The sequence below is a fragment of the Myotis yumanensis genome, unplaced genomic scaffold (assembly GCF_028538775.1).
Source record: "Myotis yumanensis isolate MYYU_CA2020_CCGP unplaced genomic scaffold, mMyoYum1.0.hap1 SCAF_23, whole genome shotgun sequence".
Taxonomy (NCBI): domain Eukaryota; kingdom Metazoa; phylum Chordata; class Mammalia; order Chiroptera; family Vespertilionidae; genus Myotis; species Myotis yumanensis.
Genome location: NW_027223774.1, coordinates 13,779,012 through 13,793,967, shown reverse-complemented (window position 1 = coordinate 13,793,967; position 14,956 = coordinate 13,779,012). Strand labels below are relative to the sequence as shown.

Below are 14,956 nucleotides of genomic sequence, written 5' to 3'. Positions count from 1 at the left end.
CGGGGGAAGTTTTCTGTCATTATTTCTTCAAATAGGTTTTCAATATCTTGCTCTCTCTCATCTTCTGGTACCCCTATAATTCTGATGTTGGTACGTTTGAAGCTGTCCCAGAGGCTCCTTACACTATCTTCGTATTTTTGGGTTCTTTTTTCATTTTGCTTTTCCGGTTGGGTGTTTCTCGCTTCTTCGCATTTCAAATCTTTGACTTGATTCTTGCGCTCCTCTGGTCTGCTGTTGGGAGTCTGTATAATATTCTTTATTTCAGTCAGTGTATGCTTACTTTCTAGATGGTCCTTTATCACACCATCGAGGGTCTCATTAGATTTCCTGTACATCTCATCAAGTTTATCGACAGACTCTAGAAGCCTCTTGAGAGACCTCAAAAGTGTGGTTCTGAACTCAATATCCTCCCTTGATAGTTTTGTCCTGTTTCTTTGTCTCCGCATTTTTTACGCTTTCTTGGTACACCCCCTAATGGTCTTTGTGCGCAGTCTTGTTGTAGTTAAGCCTTGATTGTTATAGTTAATACTAGAGGAATTTGACCTCCAGGCCGACTGGCTGTGATAATCAGCTGTGTTTGCAGTGGAAGAACTTGTGTCCTCTAGGGAGGTGCTAATCTAGCCTTTGCCTGAGGCTATCCGGCAAATGCCTCTGTGAAGGGCTTGGGCGGGGCAGGTCCCACGGGATCAACAGGGCGGAGGAGGGAGCAGTTATGGCTGCTCTCAGTCCGTCCCCAGGGGCTCTGCCTCTCTGTCCCAGCAACCGCTGCAAACCTCGGAGGGACCGTAGCCAGACAGTCCTGCTTCTCCCGTTTGAGTCTGGGTCCCTAGAGACTCGCCCAGATCTGGAGCTCTGAGTCTGAGGCTCCCTCCGGACAACTGTGCCCTCAGCCACCAGCCCACACTGCGTGCACTCCGCACCTTAGTATTTTACTTCAGCACTGCGCCTCCTCTGATTCTAGGTTCCTCCTAGTTGTAGAACTTCCATTCAGCCAGCCTTCCTGTGGTTCTGGATGATGTCCGTTCCGTCTTTTAGTTGTATTTTTGAAGTGGTTGTTCGAGGCAGCAAACTCCGGCGTTAACCTATGCCGCCATCTTGGTTTCTCCCTAGTATGGATTTTCTGCCACTTTTTTTTTTAAAAAAAATGCATGAGATGGTTCACTTCAGTCAGTTCTCAGGCACTATTAGCACCTGACCTCTTTTTTTTTTCTTTATCTTTTCCTTCTTTCCTTTTCCCTGATTTTTAAAAATCATAGCACAAATAAGTGTGACTGAAAAGTAACTGTGGCTGTGCCCTGGCTGGTGTCCTCAGTAGTTAGAGCAGCAGCCCTTGAAGGAAGGGTCATGGGTTCCATTCCCAGTCAAGGGCTCTCCCTGGATGATAAATTGGATCCCCAGTGTGGGAGGCAGCCAATCCTCAATCTCTCTCTCCCCCCCTTCCTCTCTCCATCGCTTCCACTCTCTCTCTCTCTTTTTAATTTTTTTAAATTGATTTCAGAGAGGAAGGGAGGGAGAGAGAGAGAGAGATAAAGAGAGAGAGAGAGAGAGAGAGAGAGAGAGACATCGATGATGAAAAAGAATCATGGATCAGCTGCCTCCTGCCCGCCCCACACTGGGGATCAAGCCCATAACCCAGGCATGTGCCCTGACCGGGAATCGAACCGTGACCTCCTGGTTCCTAGGTTGACGCTCAACCACTGAGCCACGCTGGCTGGGCCTTCCACTCTCTCTTAAGAGTCAATGGAGCCCGGCCAATGTGACAGTGGTTGAGCATCGACCTAGGAACCAAGAGGTCAGCTCTCTGATTCCTGGTCAGGGCACATGCCCTGGTTGCTGGCTCCATCCCCAGTAGGGGGTGTGCAGGAGGAAGCTGATGGATGATGTTTCTCTCTCATCCATGTTTCTATCTCTCTCTATCCCTCTCCCTTGCTCTCTAAAAAATCAATAAAAGTTTGATGTTGTTGCTTTCTTTAGTCTACTTGTGCCTGGATGCATCCCGACCTCTGACAGTTTGTCTTCTGGGGAGCTATTCATTCCGAAATGCTGAGACACACAAATAGGAAAAGTAACCTCTCACCAACCCACAAAACAAATACCTAAAGTTTCTCATTTTTCTTCATTTTATTATTTTTAAAAAAAATTTTTTTATTAAATCTTTATTGTTCAGATTACATTTGTTCCTCTTTCTCCCCCCCCCCCCCTCATTTTTCTTCATTTTAAATGCTGGTTTTGAAATTCATTTTCTGGCAAACGAAAGAACATACACTGTCAAGAAACTGAAGGAAATACTACACTGTATTTGAAAAAGAAAAGCCGACAATAAACATTGAAAATGTTTCTTTCTTTAGCTCACACTTCACATGTCTCATCATTTACATCCACTCTGCTCTTGACATCATAAATATGATGGGATGTTTCATTTTCATACAAGGTGGTTGAAATGAGCCATGATTATTCAAAAAGTAGGTGTGGGAGTCTGGGATCCTGCTCAGATAACTGTAACAAATTCATTTCTTTCTTTTTTTGCACATTTATTGAAGTATAATTGACAAATAAAATTGTAATATATATTTAGGCCCAGGCCAGGAGTCTCATTGTTGAGAGCATTGCCCCAATACACCAGGGTTTCGGGTTCGATCTCCTGTCAGGGAGCATACAAGAAGCAGCCAATAAGTGCATTATGGATGGAGGAACAAGTCAATTTCTCTCTCTTTCTCTCCCTCTCTCCCCCTTTACCCCTTCTTTCTAATATTGATAAATGAAAAAAATTAAAAATGATAATATACTTTAAGTGTATGTGACGAATTTATATGTGTAAGTACATTGAGAAAGAATTCCACAATCTAATTCATCCATCACCTGTTTTTTATGGTGAGAATCTTTAAGATCTACTCTGTCAACAAATTTCAACTGTAGTCAACATAGGTTTACACCCTTTCACCAATCTCTCCCCATTTCCCCCACCCCACCTGCATCCCTCAGGCAACTACCACCATTCTACTCTGTTTCTGGGAGGTTGGCTTTTATTATTTTCCCCGAGATTTCACATATACTTCTACCATGCAGTATTGGCTTTTCTCTGTCCGGCTTATTTCACTTAACATAACACCCTGCATTTTCATTCATGTTGTCGCAGATATTTCTCCATATTTTTTGAAACCAATGGTTGGGATTAGAGGCTCAATTTGATTCTTTTTAAAAATATATATTTTATTGATTTTTTACGGAGAGGAAGGGAGAGAGATAGAGAGTCAGAAACATCAATGAGAGAGAAACATCCATCAGCTGCCTCCTGCACACCCCCTGCTGGGGATGTGTCCGCAACCAAGGTACATGCCCTTGACCGGAATTGAACCTGGGACCCTCCAGTCCGCAGGCCGACGCTCTATCCACTGAGCCAAACCAGCTTGGGCTCAATTTGATTCATTTTTAAGAAAGAATACTTTATGGGTGTTTCTTAAGCTGCCAAGAAACCTTACGAGAGAGCAAGATGCGAAGACCTCCTCTACCAAATACCAAGACTCCTTGCAAAGCTATGATAATTAATGCACTATGGTATTGTTAAGAGTATTGAAAAATAGAGCAATCAAAGAAAATTGAGGCCAAGACAGACCTGTAATTATGTATAGACTAGAGGCCCAGTGCACAAAATTTGTGCACGGGTAGGGTCCCTAGGCCTGGCCATCGATCAGGGCCGATCAGGGCCTTCTGGCTGCTAGCCGGGACCTGCCTTCCCCAGCTGCCGGCCAGGGCCTTCCTTTGTTCCACGCTGCTCCCTGGTGGTCAGCGCACATCATAGTGAGCGATCGAACTCCCTGTCACCCGGTGGAACTCCCGACGTGACACTTTGCATATTAGCCTTTTATATATATAGATTATTGATTTTCCTTAAAGGTGGTACTGCAAAGTAGTGGGGAATGGGGAAAAACTTTGGTAACTGGCATAGGAACAACTAGATATTCATATGGAGAATAATTAAATTCTTCCAGAGGCAATATACACCTTGAAGATTGCATAACTTGATTTTAATTCTGTCACCTACCAAAAAATAAATTTCAAAAAAAAAGGAAGGGGAAGGAAAGGGAAGAGGATGGGAAGAGATTAACCAGGCTTTGAACTGGCAAACTTTTGGTGCAAAGGACAATGCCCAACCATCTGAGCCACTCTGGCCAGGGCAAATGTTCTTTTATATCTATATATATCTGCAGCAGACAAAAATTTACTTCTGAAGAGCAAAGATTCACCTCTGGGGATATATTCCTTAATTTTAATCCAATATACTGTATGATATAAAGGAATCATATTATGAGTTCTTGGCCACAGGAAATTTTTAGTCAGTTACTTTATTCATTTCATTTTTCAAAGCTTTTAAGCTGTAATAAAAATAAAGGTCACTGTAAATACATAAAAAAATGGAAGTTAATGGGGAAATAATCCAAAACCTTCCTTGAGCCCCTCAAAACTAGCTAATATATGGCAAATATCCTTTTCACACATTCTCTTTTGGCGTGTACTCACTTTGAAAGATCATTATATCAGCCCAGCTGGTGTGGCTCAATGGTTGAGCATCGACCTATGAACCAGGAGGTCACGGTTTGATTCCTGGTCAGTGTCCATAACAAACTTTCATTGGAACACAAAAAATGCAAGATACCACTATTTAGAGATTACTAGAATATACAGATATTCTAGTAATATATAATATTGCCAATAAAAATATATATTATTAAAAATATATATTTTATTATATTATTAAAAATATATTTAATATATATATTTAATATATATAAAATATATTTTATGGTTTCAGAGAGGAAGGGAGAGGGAGAGACCAAGAGAAAAACATCGATGATGAGAATCATTGATCCGCTGCCTCCTGCACACCCCCTACTGGGAATGGAGCCCACAACCTGGGCATGTGCCCTTGACTGGAATAGAACCTGAGACCCTTCAGTCTGCAGACCGATGCTCTATCCATTAAGCCAAACCAGCTAGGGCAGGGGTGGGCAACCCTTTTGTGAGTGCGTGCCAAAACCAGCAAAATCTCTGACTCAAAATTCTTCTGCGTGCCAACCCTAATTTTTTGAGAACATGTTACACCGACTTGATATCTCTTAAGGTGTACATATGTGAAGAACCTTGAAGAAATAATAAAATTCATTCGAGCGACAAAAATACAGTATATGATGATGAAAAATACATTTATTTTTATTATTATTTTTTTAAATATATATTTTATTGATTTTTTACAGAGAGGAAGGGAGAGAGATAGAGAGTTAGAAACATCGATCAGCTGCCTCCTGCACATCTCCCACTGGGGATGTGCCCGCAACCCAGGTATATGCCCTTGACCGGAATCGAGCCCGGGACCTTTCAGTCCGCAGGCCGACGCTCTATCCACTGAGCCAAACCGGTTTTGGCAATACATTTATTTTTTATATATACATGTACACTGATAGTCCAACAGAAAACTTTATGACTCCATTTGATATTATCAGTGGGACTTTTGCTGCTGCATCACTGATGACAGAGATTTTACATCAGGTTTATATTTCGTGACCTTCAGAGATATGCACGACTACTACTTTCATCCGTCAGGCTACTCCTATTATGAGACTTAACAAAATTCATCACTGAGAACAAAGATTTACAATCGTGTGTGGATGAAAACATGGAGAGTAATGCTGTTGCAAAGTTTTTTAAACAGAAAAAATTTTCTGGAATGGCATTCCAAGTGCTCAATAGTTCGTTTTCGACACTTCTCTCTGGTACTCCTGTCTCTAATTGCTTTTTTTCAGTGTTTTCCAAGTCAACTCTAAGGTCAATAAATTTCTGCTTCCAAATTGAGCTACTCTGAAATTCAATCAACTGCATTTCAAAGTCAGCCATGTCTATCCACGAAAACATTTGTAAGTTTAGTTCCTCCAGTTTCATGCTGTCTGGAAACCTCATGAATTTGCTGTCTTTTCCAGTTCTCCGAATTTTGCAAATCTTGAGAAGAACTGCTCAATAGTTGACTCAATGATGTTTAAAAAGAGCTTTTGAAGGCTTTGACAGTCTGTTCTGTCATCTTTTGGGAGGTCTTTGATGTGCCTCTTGAGGTTTGGGAAATATCTAAATCTCTCACCACCCACATCCCTCTTAAAGAAGTCCAGTTTCTTTTCAAAAGCCTTTACGTAACCAAACATAACATCAAGTGTCTTGCCAGTTCCTTGTAATTTAACATTTAAGCCATTCAAATGTTCACAAAAATTGTAAATGGAAGTTTATAAGAGAGGGTTTCATGTGCCAGCAAAAGTTACTGGTGTGCCATGTTTGGCACACGTGCCAGGGGTTGCCCACCCCTGAGCTAGAGCAATAAAAATATTTTTTAAAATATATTTTATTGATTTTTTACAGAGAGGTAGAGAGAGGGATAGAGAGTTAGAAACATCGATGAGAGAGAAACATCGATTAGCTGCCTCCTACACATCCCCTACTGGGGATATGCCCACAACCAAGGTACATGCCCTTGACTGGAATCGCACCTGGGACCCTTCAGTCCACAGGCTGATGCTCTATCCACTGAGCCAAACCAGTTAGGGCTAAAAATATTTTTTTAAAAGAAAGATAATTTCTATCAATTGGACTTTACCAGGAGGGTTACAACATATTTCTCCCCTGAGTATCAGTCCTATTCCTGTTACTATGGTTTTATATAATCATTTTTATGGATTTGTTAGATTCCAAGTGATGAAGAAACCCCTTTCCACTCTCAAAACATTATAGTGTTTTATCCCCAGCATGGACTCTCCAAAAGCTAGATGTACAACCTGACTGGAAGCATGAACACATTTCTCATTCTTAACGATTCTTGCCAGAGTGGACTTTCTGATGGTGCGTGAGACGTGAGCGGTGACTGAAGTCCTTCCCGCATACGTCACACGTGTACGGTTTCTCTCCAGTGTGGACTCTCAGATGGGCCTGAAGACGTGAACTCTGACTGAAGCCCTTCCCACACTCCTCACATGTAAATAGTTTCTCTCTAAGGTGAACACTCAGATGGACTCTAAGATTTGAGGGGAGACTAAAGGACTTACCACACTCCTCACACTTATGGGGCTTCTCTCCCGTGTGCACCCTCTGATGATGGCGAAGATTCAAGCTCCTGCCAAAGCCTTTCCCACACTCCTCACATGTGTAAGGTTTCTCCCCAGTGTGGCCTCTCTGATGGTACAGAAACTGTGAGCTGTACCTAAAGCCCTTGCCACAGACATCACATGTGTATGGCTTCTCCCCAGTGTGGCCTCTCTGATGGGACTGAAGGCCAGAGGATTGACTGAAGCCCTTCCCACACACACCACACGTGTACGGTTTCTCTCCAGTGTGGCCTCTCTGATGGATCCGAAAATCGATGGACTGACTGAAGCTCTTATCACACTTGTCACATTTATAAGGCTTCTCTCCTGAGTGGACTCGCTGATGAGCGTGAAGATTTGATCTCCAACTAAAGCCCCTCCCACACTCCTCACACTTGTATGGCTTCTCTCCCGTGTGAATTACTTGGTGCAGTTTAAGGTTGGAACTATAACTGAAGCCCTTCCCACACACCTCACATTTGTAGGGCTTCTCCCCAGTGTGGACTCTCTGATGGGTTTGCAGCTTTGAAGCCTGACTGAAGCCCTTCCCACAAGTTTCACATTTGAATCGTTTCTCCCCAGTGTGGACGTTCTGATGGACTTGAAGATTGGAAGCCTGACTGGAGCCCTTCCCACACTCCTTACATCTGTAGGGTTTCTCTCCTGTGTGAACCCGAAAATGGATGTGAAGACCTGTATTGCGAGTAAAGCCTTTCCCGCACACCTCACATCTGTACGGCTTTTCTCCAGTGTGGAGTCTCCGGTGGCATATTAATGGTGAATTGTGACTGAAGCCCTTACCACAGACATCACACTTATAAGGTTTCTCCCCAGTGTGGACCCTCTGATGGATGTGATAGTGGGCGGCCTGAGTGAAGCCCTTCCCGCACTCCTCACAGGTATAGGGTTTCTCACCCCTGTGGACCCTCTGATGAACACGAAGATTAACACTCCAACCAAAGCCCTTGCCGCACTCTTCACATTTATAGGGTTTCTCTCCAGTGTGAGTTCTGCAGTGAATGTGAGACCTGTGCTGCTACGGAATCCCTTGCCACAGCTGTCACGTCCACAGGACTGTATGGTCTTTATGGCGGCGTTGCTGCATGGGCATCAGCCATTGGTGACTGAACCCCCCAGCCCCCTCTCCCTCTTCAGAGTTCCGGGGTTTGCGACTGAAAGTTCCAACTCTCCAAACACAGTTGGTTCGTCTGACAACCAGCCCCGAACTTTCTGACAACGGTGCTTTCCAAAAGTAACCTCATTAACAAAAGCTCGGGTGTGGTTGAAAGGAGCTTATTGTGACTAACATGACGCCCATTTCCCCTCTATGTCTCTGAAGCCATTTCAGGATTTGAGGATAACAGACCAAATATTGTAACAAATGATGTTCCTGTTGCTCTTCTCACTTAGGATTTGGGAAGCTATGAACCAAGAACCATGGACAGAGGCCGAAATGTACATTTATTATAAATCTCAATTTCACATTTTATAGGAATTACATATTTTAATTTTTAGAAGTGTTTTAAATTTTTGATGCTACATAAATGGAATTATTTTTTAATTTCATTTTTCAATTATTAGCTTCTACCATCTAGAAACACAATTGATTTTTGAACATCAACCTGCAGCCTGTTCCCTTCCTATAGTCATCTACTCTAAAAGCATGTCTTCACATTCCTAAAGATTCTATGTATAAAATCATAACCTCTGCAAATACATACTTTTACTTCGTTCCACTAATTAACCCGGTTATTAATTCACTGGAAAGGAGCAAAGGAAAGACCAAATAGTATGGGTGTACCATTTGTGCAGCTTTGCCAGGAAGCTGCAATTTATTTATTAAAATATATTTGTATTGCCCTAACTGGTTTGGCTCAGTGGATAGAGTGTCGGCCTGCAGACTGAAAGGTCCCAGATTCGATTCCAGTCAAGGGCATGTACCTTGGTTGCGGGCACATCCCCAGTAGGAAGTGTGCAGGAGGCAGCTGATTGATGTTTCTAACTCTCTATCCCTCTCCCTTCCTCTCTGTAAGAAATCAATACAAATATATATATATATATATATATATATATATATATATATATATATATATATATATATATATATTTATATGATTTCAGAGAGGGAGAGAGAGATAGAAACATCAATGATGAGAGAGAATCACTGCATGCCCCTACTGGGGATCAAGCCTGCAAGCTGGGTATATGCCCCTGACCGAGATTGAACCTGGGACCTTTCAGTCTGTAGGCCAACGCTCTATCCACTGAGCCAAACCAGCTAGGGCAAGAGGCTGCAATTTAGATGTATACCCATTAAGTCTCAGCGAAATAGGGAAGGTACTTGCTTGTCAGTCACACCTGGGAACAGGTCATTGGCCAGAGTAGGCATGGCCACTGTAATCACAGGAAGATTTAAGATACTTAAGCTCCTAAACAAAGGATATTAAATTCTAACCATTCAAATTAACAGGGAATACTCGTCCTTTTTTTTTCTTCTTTTTTTAAGGGAAACTGTCTCATGTTACCAAGCCTCTTACAGGACCAAGGGTGTTAAAAATATATATATATGAGAGAGCGGCAGGTGACTAGCCCAGTTATTAGAAGCCAGAAAAAAAAGAAATAACGTCTTTCTATCTCAGGCCATGGAGACCATAGACGTCATGTGTCCAGACAAACAGGATGAAGGGCTCCAGCACGATCAGAGGCCACCAGAATCACCGTGTGGATGGAGTTAACTGAACCCAACTGAATAGGACCTGATCAACACCGACGCTGGTAACCTCCGCACCAGGGCACAACTGTATTGCCATTTCCGGAAGGTCTCTGCCCCCGTACAGGAGGCGCAAGAGTGGCCGCGGGAGTCGTGTGCAGATCCTAGGACCTGGTGACACGACAGGAAGCTGGGAAAAATTGGGGAGGCTCATACTTTCCCAGCTATCCAACCTCTTTCCCCAAGGAGGCGATTTTTCTCTCCCCAAATCAACAGTAATACAATTTCCATTCCTCGAAAGTGCCTACTTTGGCATAAAATTTTATTCACACCATGAATTTGAGAACCTATGCTTCATTGAATACAACTATCTTGGAGCCCTAGCTGGTTTGGTTCAGTGGATAGAGGCCTGCAGATTGAAGGGTCCTGGGTTCAATTCCAGTCAAGGGCACATGCTGGGGTTGCAGGCTCGATCCCCAGTAGGAAGTGTGCAGGAGGCAACTGATCAATGATTCTCTCTCATCATTGATATTTCTATCTCTCCCTCTCCCTTCCTCTCTGAAATCTCTCTCTCTCTCTCTCTCTCTCTCTCTCTCTATATATATATATATATATATATACACACACACACGTATAAAGAAAACAATTATCTTGGAAATTTTATTAGAATCCCACTGTATTTATGGATTAATGTTGGGAAAACCAGCTGCTGTATAAAACTGAGAGTTATTATATAAGAACAGTTGATATTGTCAAGTCTTCTTTATGCCTCTCAATTGTTCCAAGTTTTATTCACATAAATCAAATTTATTCCTAGGTATTTTACCTTTTGTTGCTATTATAAATTTGGTCTTTACTATCATTCTATTTTCTAACTGCTTGGTTTTTGTGTCAGAGCAAAAGTTTATTTTTGTTATAAAAAACTCTTTAAGTTTACTATAATTAAGAATATCTACTAGTTTTTTTAATACTTGACATGCGATATTATATTATAGGTGTACAACATAGTGATTAGACATTTATATACCTTATTAAGTGATCACAATGAGCCTAGTACCCATCTGACACCATACATAATTATTAGCATATTGTTGACTATATTCCCTATGCTATACTTTACATTCCCATAACTATTTTGTAACAACCAATTTGTACTTTTTTCCTTTTTTAAAAAGATATGTTTTTATTGATTTCAGAGAGGAAGGAAGAGAAATATCGATGAGAGAGAATCTTTGATTGGCTACCGCCTGCACGCCCCCTACTGGGGATTGAGCCCGCAACCAGGGCATGCACCTGGACTGGAAATCAAACCATGACCTCCTGGTTCATAGGTCAATGCTCAACCACTGAGCCACGCTGGCCGGGCCCAATTTGTACTTCTTAATCCATTTACCTTTTTCACCCATTCCCTAACCCCCCTCCCATCTGGCAACAGTCAAAATGATCTCTGTTATGTATTTCTTCTTCAGGGAACTTTTGGTAGTTTGTATCTTTCAAGGAATTTGTTGATCACACCCAAATTGTTAAACTTATTGGCATAAAGTTGTTCATAATACAGTATTCTTTTATTAGTCTTTTAATGTATGTGGAACCTGTTATGCTGTCTCCTCTTTCATTTCTAAAATTGTTAATTTGTATTTTCTGTCTTTTAATTCTGGTTAGAGGTTTATCCACTTTATTGTGTAGCTTTTGGTTTCATTAATTTTCTCAATCACTTTTCCATTTCTTATTATTTCATTGATTTCTGCTCATTTCCTTCTTTGAGCATAATTTGTTTTAGTTTCTTTTTTTTTTTCTTCTTTTTTTTGTTTTAGTTTCTTTTTTAAAAAGTACATTTTTATTGATTTCAGAGAGGAAGGGAGAGAGGAAGATAGAAACATCAATGATAAGAGAGAACCATCAATTGGCTGCTTCACTAGGGATTGAGCCTGCAACCAAAGCATGTGCCCTGACCAGTAACCAGTCACCTCCTGGTTCATAGGTCAACACTCAACCACTGAGCAACGTCAGGCAGGCTGTTTTAGTTTCTGGAAGTGAAAGATTTGAGACCTTTCCTCTTTTTTAAAGCCAGAATTCAATGCTATAAAATTTTCCTTAGTTATTGACTGCATCCCACAAATACTGGTATGTTGTATTTTCAGTTTAAAATATTTTCTAATTTGTCTTGTAATTTCTTCTTTGACCCATGGATTATTACCAAGTGTGTTGCTGAATTCCCAAATATTTGAATTCATTATGAGAGACTCGAGAGGACTCATCTGCATACCTCTGAAGTCACAAATTCTAGCCTCCTTGGTCTCTCTGCACTGTAATATCTGTCTCCTCAACTGAGTGAAGACTGCTGTCTGCTCTGTGGTCTGAGAACTGCCTCTTGAATCTTAAAAAATTTTATTGATTTTAGAGAGCGTGAGGAAGGGAGAGAGAGAGAGAGAAACATGTTTGTTGTTCCACTTACTTACGCATTCACTGATTGATGCCTGCATGTGCCCTGACCAGGGATCAAAACTCAAACCTTGGCATAGCCATACAATGCTCCAAGCAACCGACCTACCCAGCCAGGGCTGCCTCTAGACTTCCAGCTGGTAAATCACAGGACTTGTTTCATTCATTTCCTTTCTCTTAAGGGTCAGAAAGAAGCCTGTTCTGCCTATTGTCTAAGGTCTGAAAACTATTATTCCATCTATTTGGTTTAGGTTTAGAATTGTTTGAGATAAAAGGGTACATCCAGCCTCTGTTACTCCATTGGGGGCGAAGAATAAAAATTATTCACTGTTTACCATCCCAACGGAACCTGTCCTAGAATTTGCTAAAATTACATTGCTGCCCTCCAGACAGGACTACCCTTCCTTTTGGTTGCAATGGACTGGAAAAGTTTGGACTCTAAGGCAGAGCTCTGTCAAGCACAAGTCCAATATGTGAATATAACCTGCCCTGATGGCTCCAGCTCTCATTTAAGGTAATGGAACCAGCAACATTTTAGTGCTTAGGACAATGCCCAACCAACTGAGCCACACTGGCCAGGGAATCCCCTCCAACCCCCCACTTAAAAAAAACTTTCTGAGAGCAAAGATCTAGAACTCATGGTGAGAGCTAATGAGATTTTTCTCAAAAGATCTTCTCCCATGTCAAATTCCATCTCGCTTTCTTTTATTTGGGAAACATTTCTTCATAAACATCTTAAGAAGAAAGATACATAACAAGAAGCAAAGGGATTTTCTCAAACAGAAGAGACACGGAGGGGAGGCCACAGGGCCACGTTCTGGTGCCTTTGGTTAAGGACAATGGCTGTACCTCTCCGTGGCTTCTGATGCTTTGAGAAGTAAATTGGTGGCAGAAGCCATTTTCCCATCTGGAGTCATCCGAACTGTCTACCTTCCATAATCAGCGCTGAAATGTCAGATGTTCACTTCCCCAACCCCACCTACTTAGGTCAAGTCTTCTGAGGGATTGTGGGGGAAGAGCTTTCTCCAAGATGAAAAATAAAAGCTCCTCCCTTCCTTCCCGTTTAGGATGTTCACTATATGAAGAAATGCTAGTGGAGGTGTGGCAGCAACCATGAGGAACAGGCAAGAAGAGAAGAAAAGTAAACCCAAAAGTGAGTCCCTTTACCCTACCAGTGGTCGGCAAACTCATTAGTCAACAGAGCCAAATATCAACAGTACAACAACTGAAATTTCTTTCGAGAGCCAAATTTTTTAAACTTAAACTATATAGGTAGGTACATTGTTATTAACTTAATTAGGGTACTTCTGAGGCTTAGGAAGAGCCACACTCAAGGGGCCAAAGAGCCCCATGTGGCTCACGAACCGCAGTTTGCCGACCACGGCCCTAGCCGGTTTGGCTCAGTGGATAGAGTGTCGGCCTGCGAACTGGGAGGTCCTGGGTTCAATTCCGGCCAAGGGCACATGCCCAGGTTGCAGGCTCAATCCCCACTAGGGGGCGTGCAGGTGGCAGCCAATCAATGATTCTCTCTCATCATTGATGTTTCTATCTCTCCCTCTCCCTTCTTCTCTGAAATCAATAAAGAAATATATTTCTTTTAAAAAAGTGAGTCCCTTTGCTCACTGCCATCCTGAGAAAATCGTGGAAACACCGACCTTTAGAGTTCTTGTAAGCAAACCCCTACAGTAGCTGGGAACTCTGTCTGTTGTAGCTGGTGATGTCCCACTCGATGAACAAGAATCAGGTGAGACTTTCCCATTGAACCCTCCATAGCGCCCACTCTTTGCATCTTCCTATAAAAAATAAAAATAGAAAGCATACTTCTTCAGGCAGAGCATACGGAGTTGGCCTTTCCTTAAGCCAAAGTTAATGGAGACCCGTTGTCAGACTCTCTGACAACCTTGTAAGAATAAATTGGTGACATCCGGCACAATGATTACAAAAAATAATAATTTTATTACATTGGTGTGGAGGCTCCCTCTCATAAGTAATACTGTTACTGACTTGGGAATCTATTTGCCTTGTTCTTGATTTCCAATCCTCGTGTGTCTCACCATGTGTCTGGGCTTGATTTAGCTCAGAATAATACTTTTCAACCAGTTGGATACAGGTTAATAAGTAAACTGATGAGTATCTCAGGTTACCCCAGCCCAATGGGCCTAAAAGTATTTCTAGCTTGTAGGTGTTCCAATCCTATTGTAATATACTTCTCAAATACATCCCGATCCCTTCATTATCGAGTTACTTTCATTAATAAGAGCTTCAGCATCATGACTGCAGTGGCCCTTAGAGGAACTGAGAAATAGCATTATTGATTTATATAGATTAACACATACAATTCTTTATAAAAACATTTTCTCTCCCCAGTAACAATATTCAGGACCTTTTAGGGTAAAGTCAGATGTCTTTCTGAATGCTATGATAACATAGATTCATAAAGTTCAAATCTAACCAGTAAAATTACACCCACCGAGTGCCAGCTGCACGGGAAAGAGCTACTAACAAATTCATGGTCACATGGTGATGCTCCACCAAGGGGTGGTGGCAGGAAACCAATGATAGTCTAATTTATTGGACATGCGTGGTAGATGGAGTACTCTTTTCCACAGGAGAAAGTGAGCCCATATTTTCAATCAGTTTCCAGCACATCTGCTGAAAAATCCTGAGTGGTGTGCAGTTCTCCAAC

General features: G+C 41.8%; 1 protein-coding gene across 1 annotated transcript; it reads right to left on the bottom strand.

The window, feature by feature from the left end:
* Nucleotides 1-6,843: 6,843 nt before the first annotated feature.
* On the bottom strand, nucleotides 6,844-13,187 carry LOC138999832 (zinc finger protein 227-like). Its single transcript, XM_070402052.1, has 3 exons — nucleotides 13,120-13,187; nucleotides 7,094-8,128; nucleotides 6,844-7,024 (listed from the first exon to the last, which is right to left on the bottom strand). Exons 1-3 carry the CDS (start codon nucleotides 13,185-13,187, stop codon nucleotides 6,844-6,846), a joined length of 1,284 nt encoding a protein of 427 aa, XP_070258153.1.
* Between the last annotated feature and the right edge of the window lie 1,769 nt (nucleotides 13,188-14,956).

Bases quoted from the DNA above. Each gene is read 5' to 3' on its own strand.
- LOC138999832 (XM_070402052.1), bottom strand. From the start codon at position 13,187: ATGACTCCAGATGGGAAAATGGCTTCTGCCACCAATTTACTTCTCAAA. The intron at 8,129-13,119 runs GTACAGCCATTG...CATTCACTGCAG, and splicing joins GCATCAGAAGCCACGGAGAG to AACTCACACTGGAGAGAAAC. The intron at 7,025-7,093 runs GTGTGAGGAGTG...TGTTCACCTTAG, and splicing joins ACGGGAGAGAAGCCCCATAA to AGAGAAACTATTTACATGTG.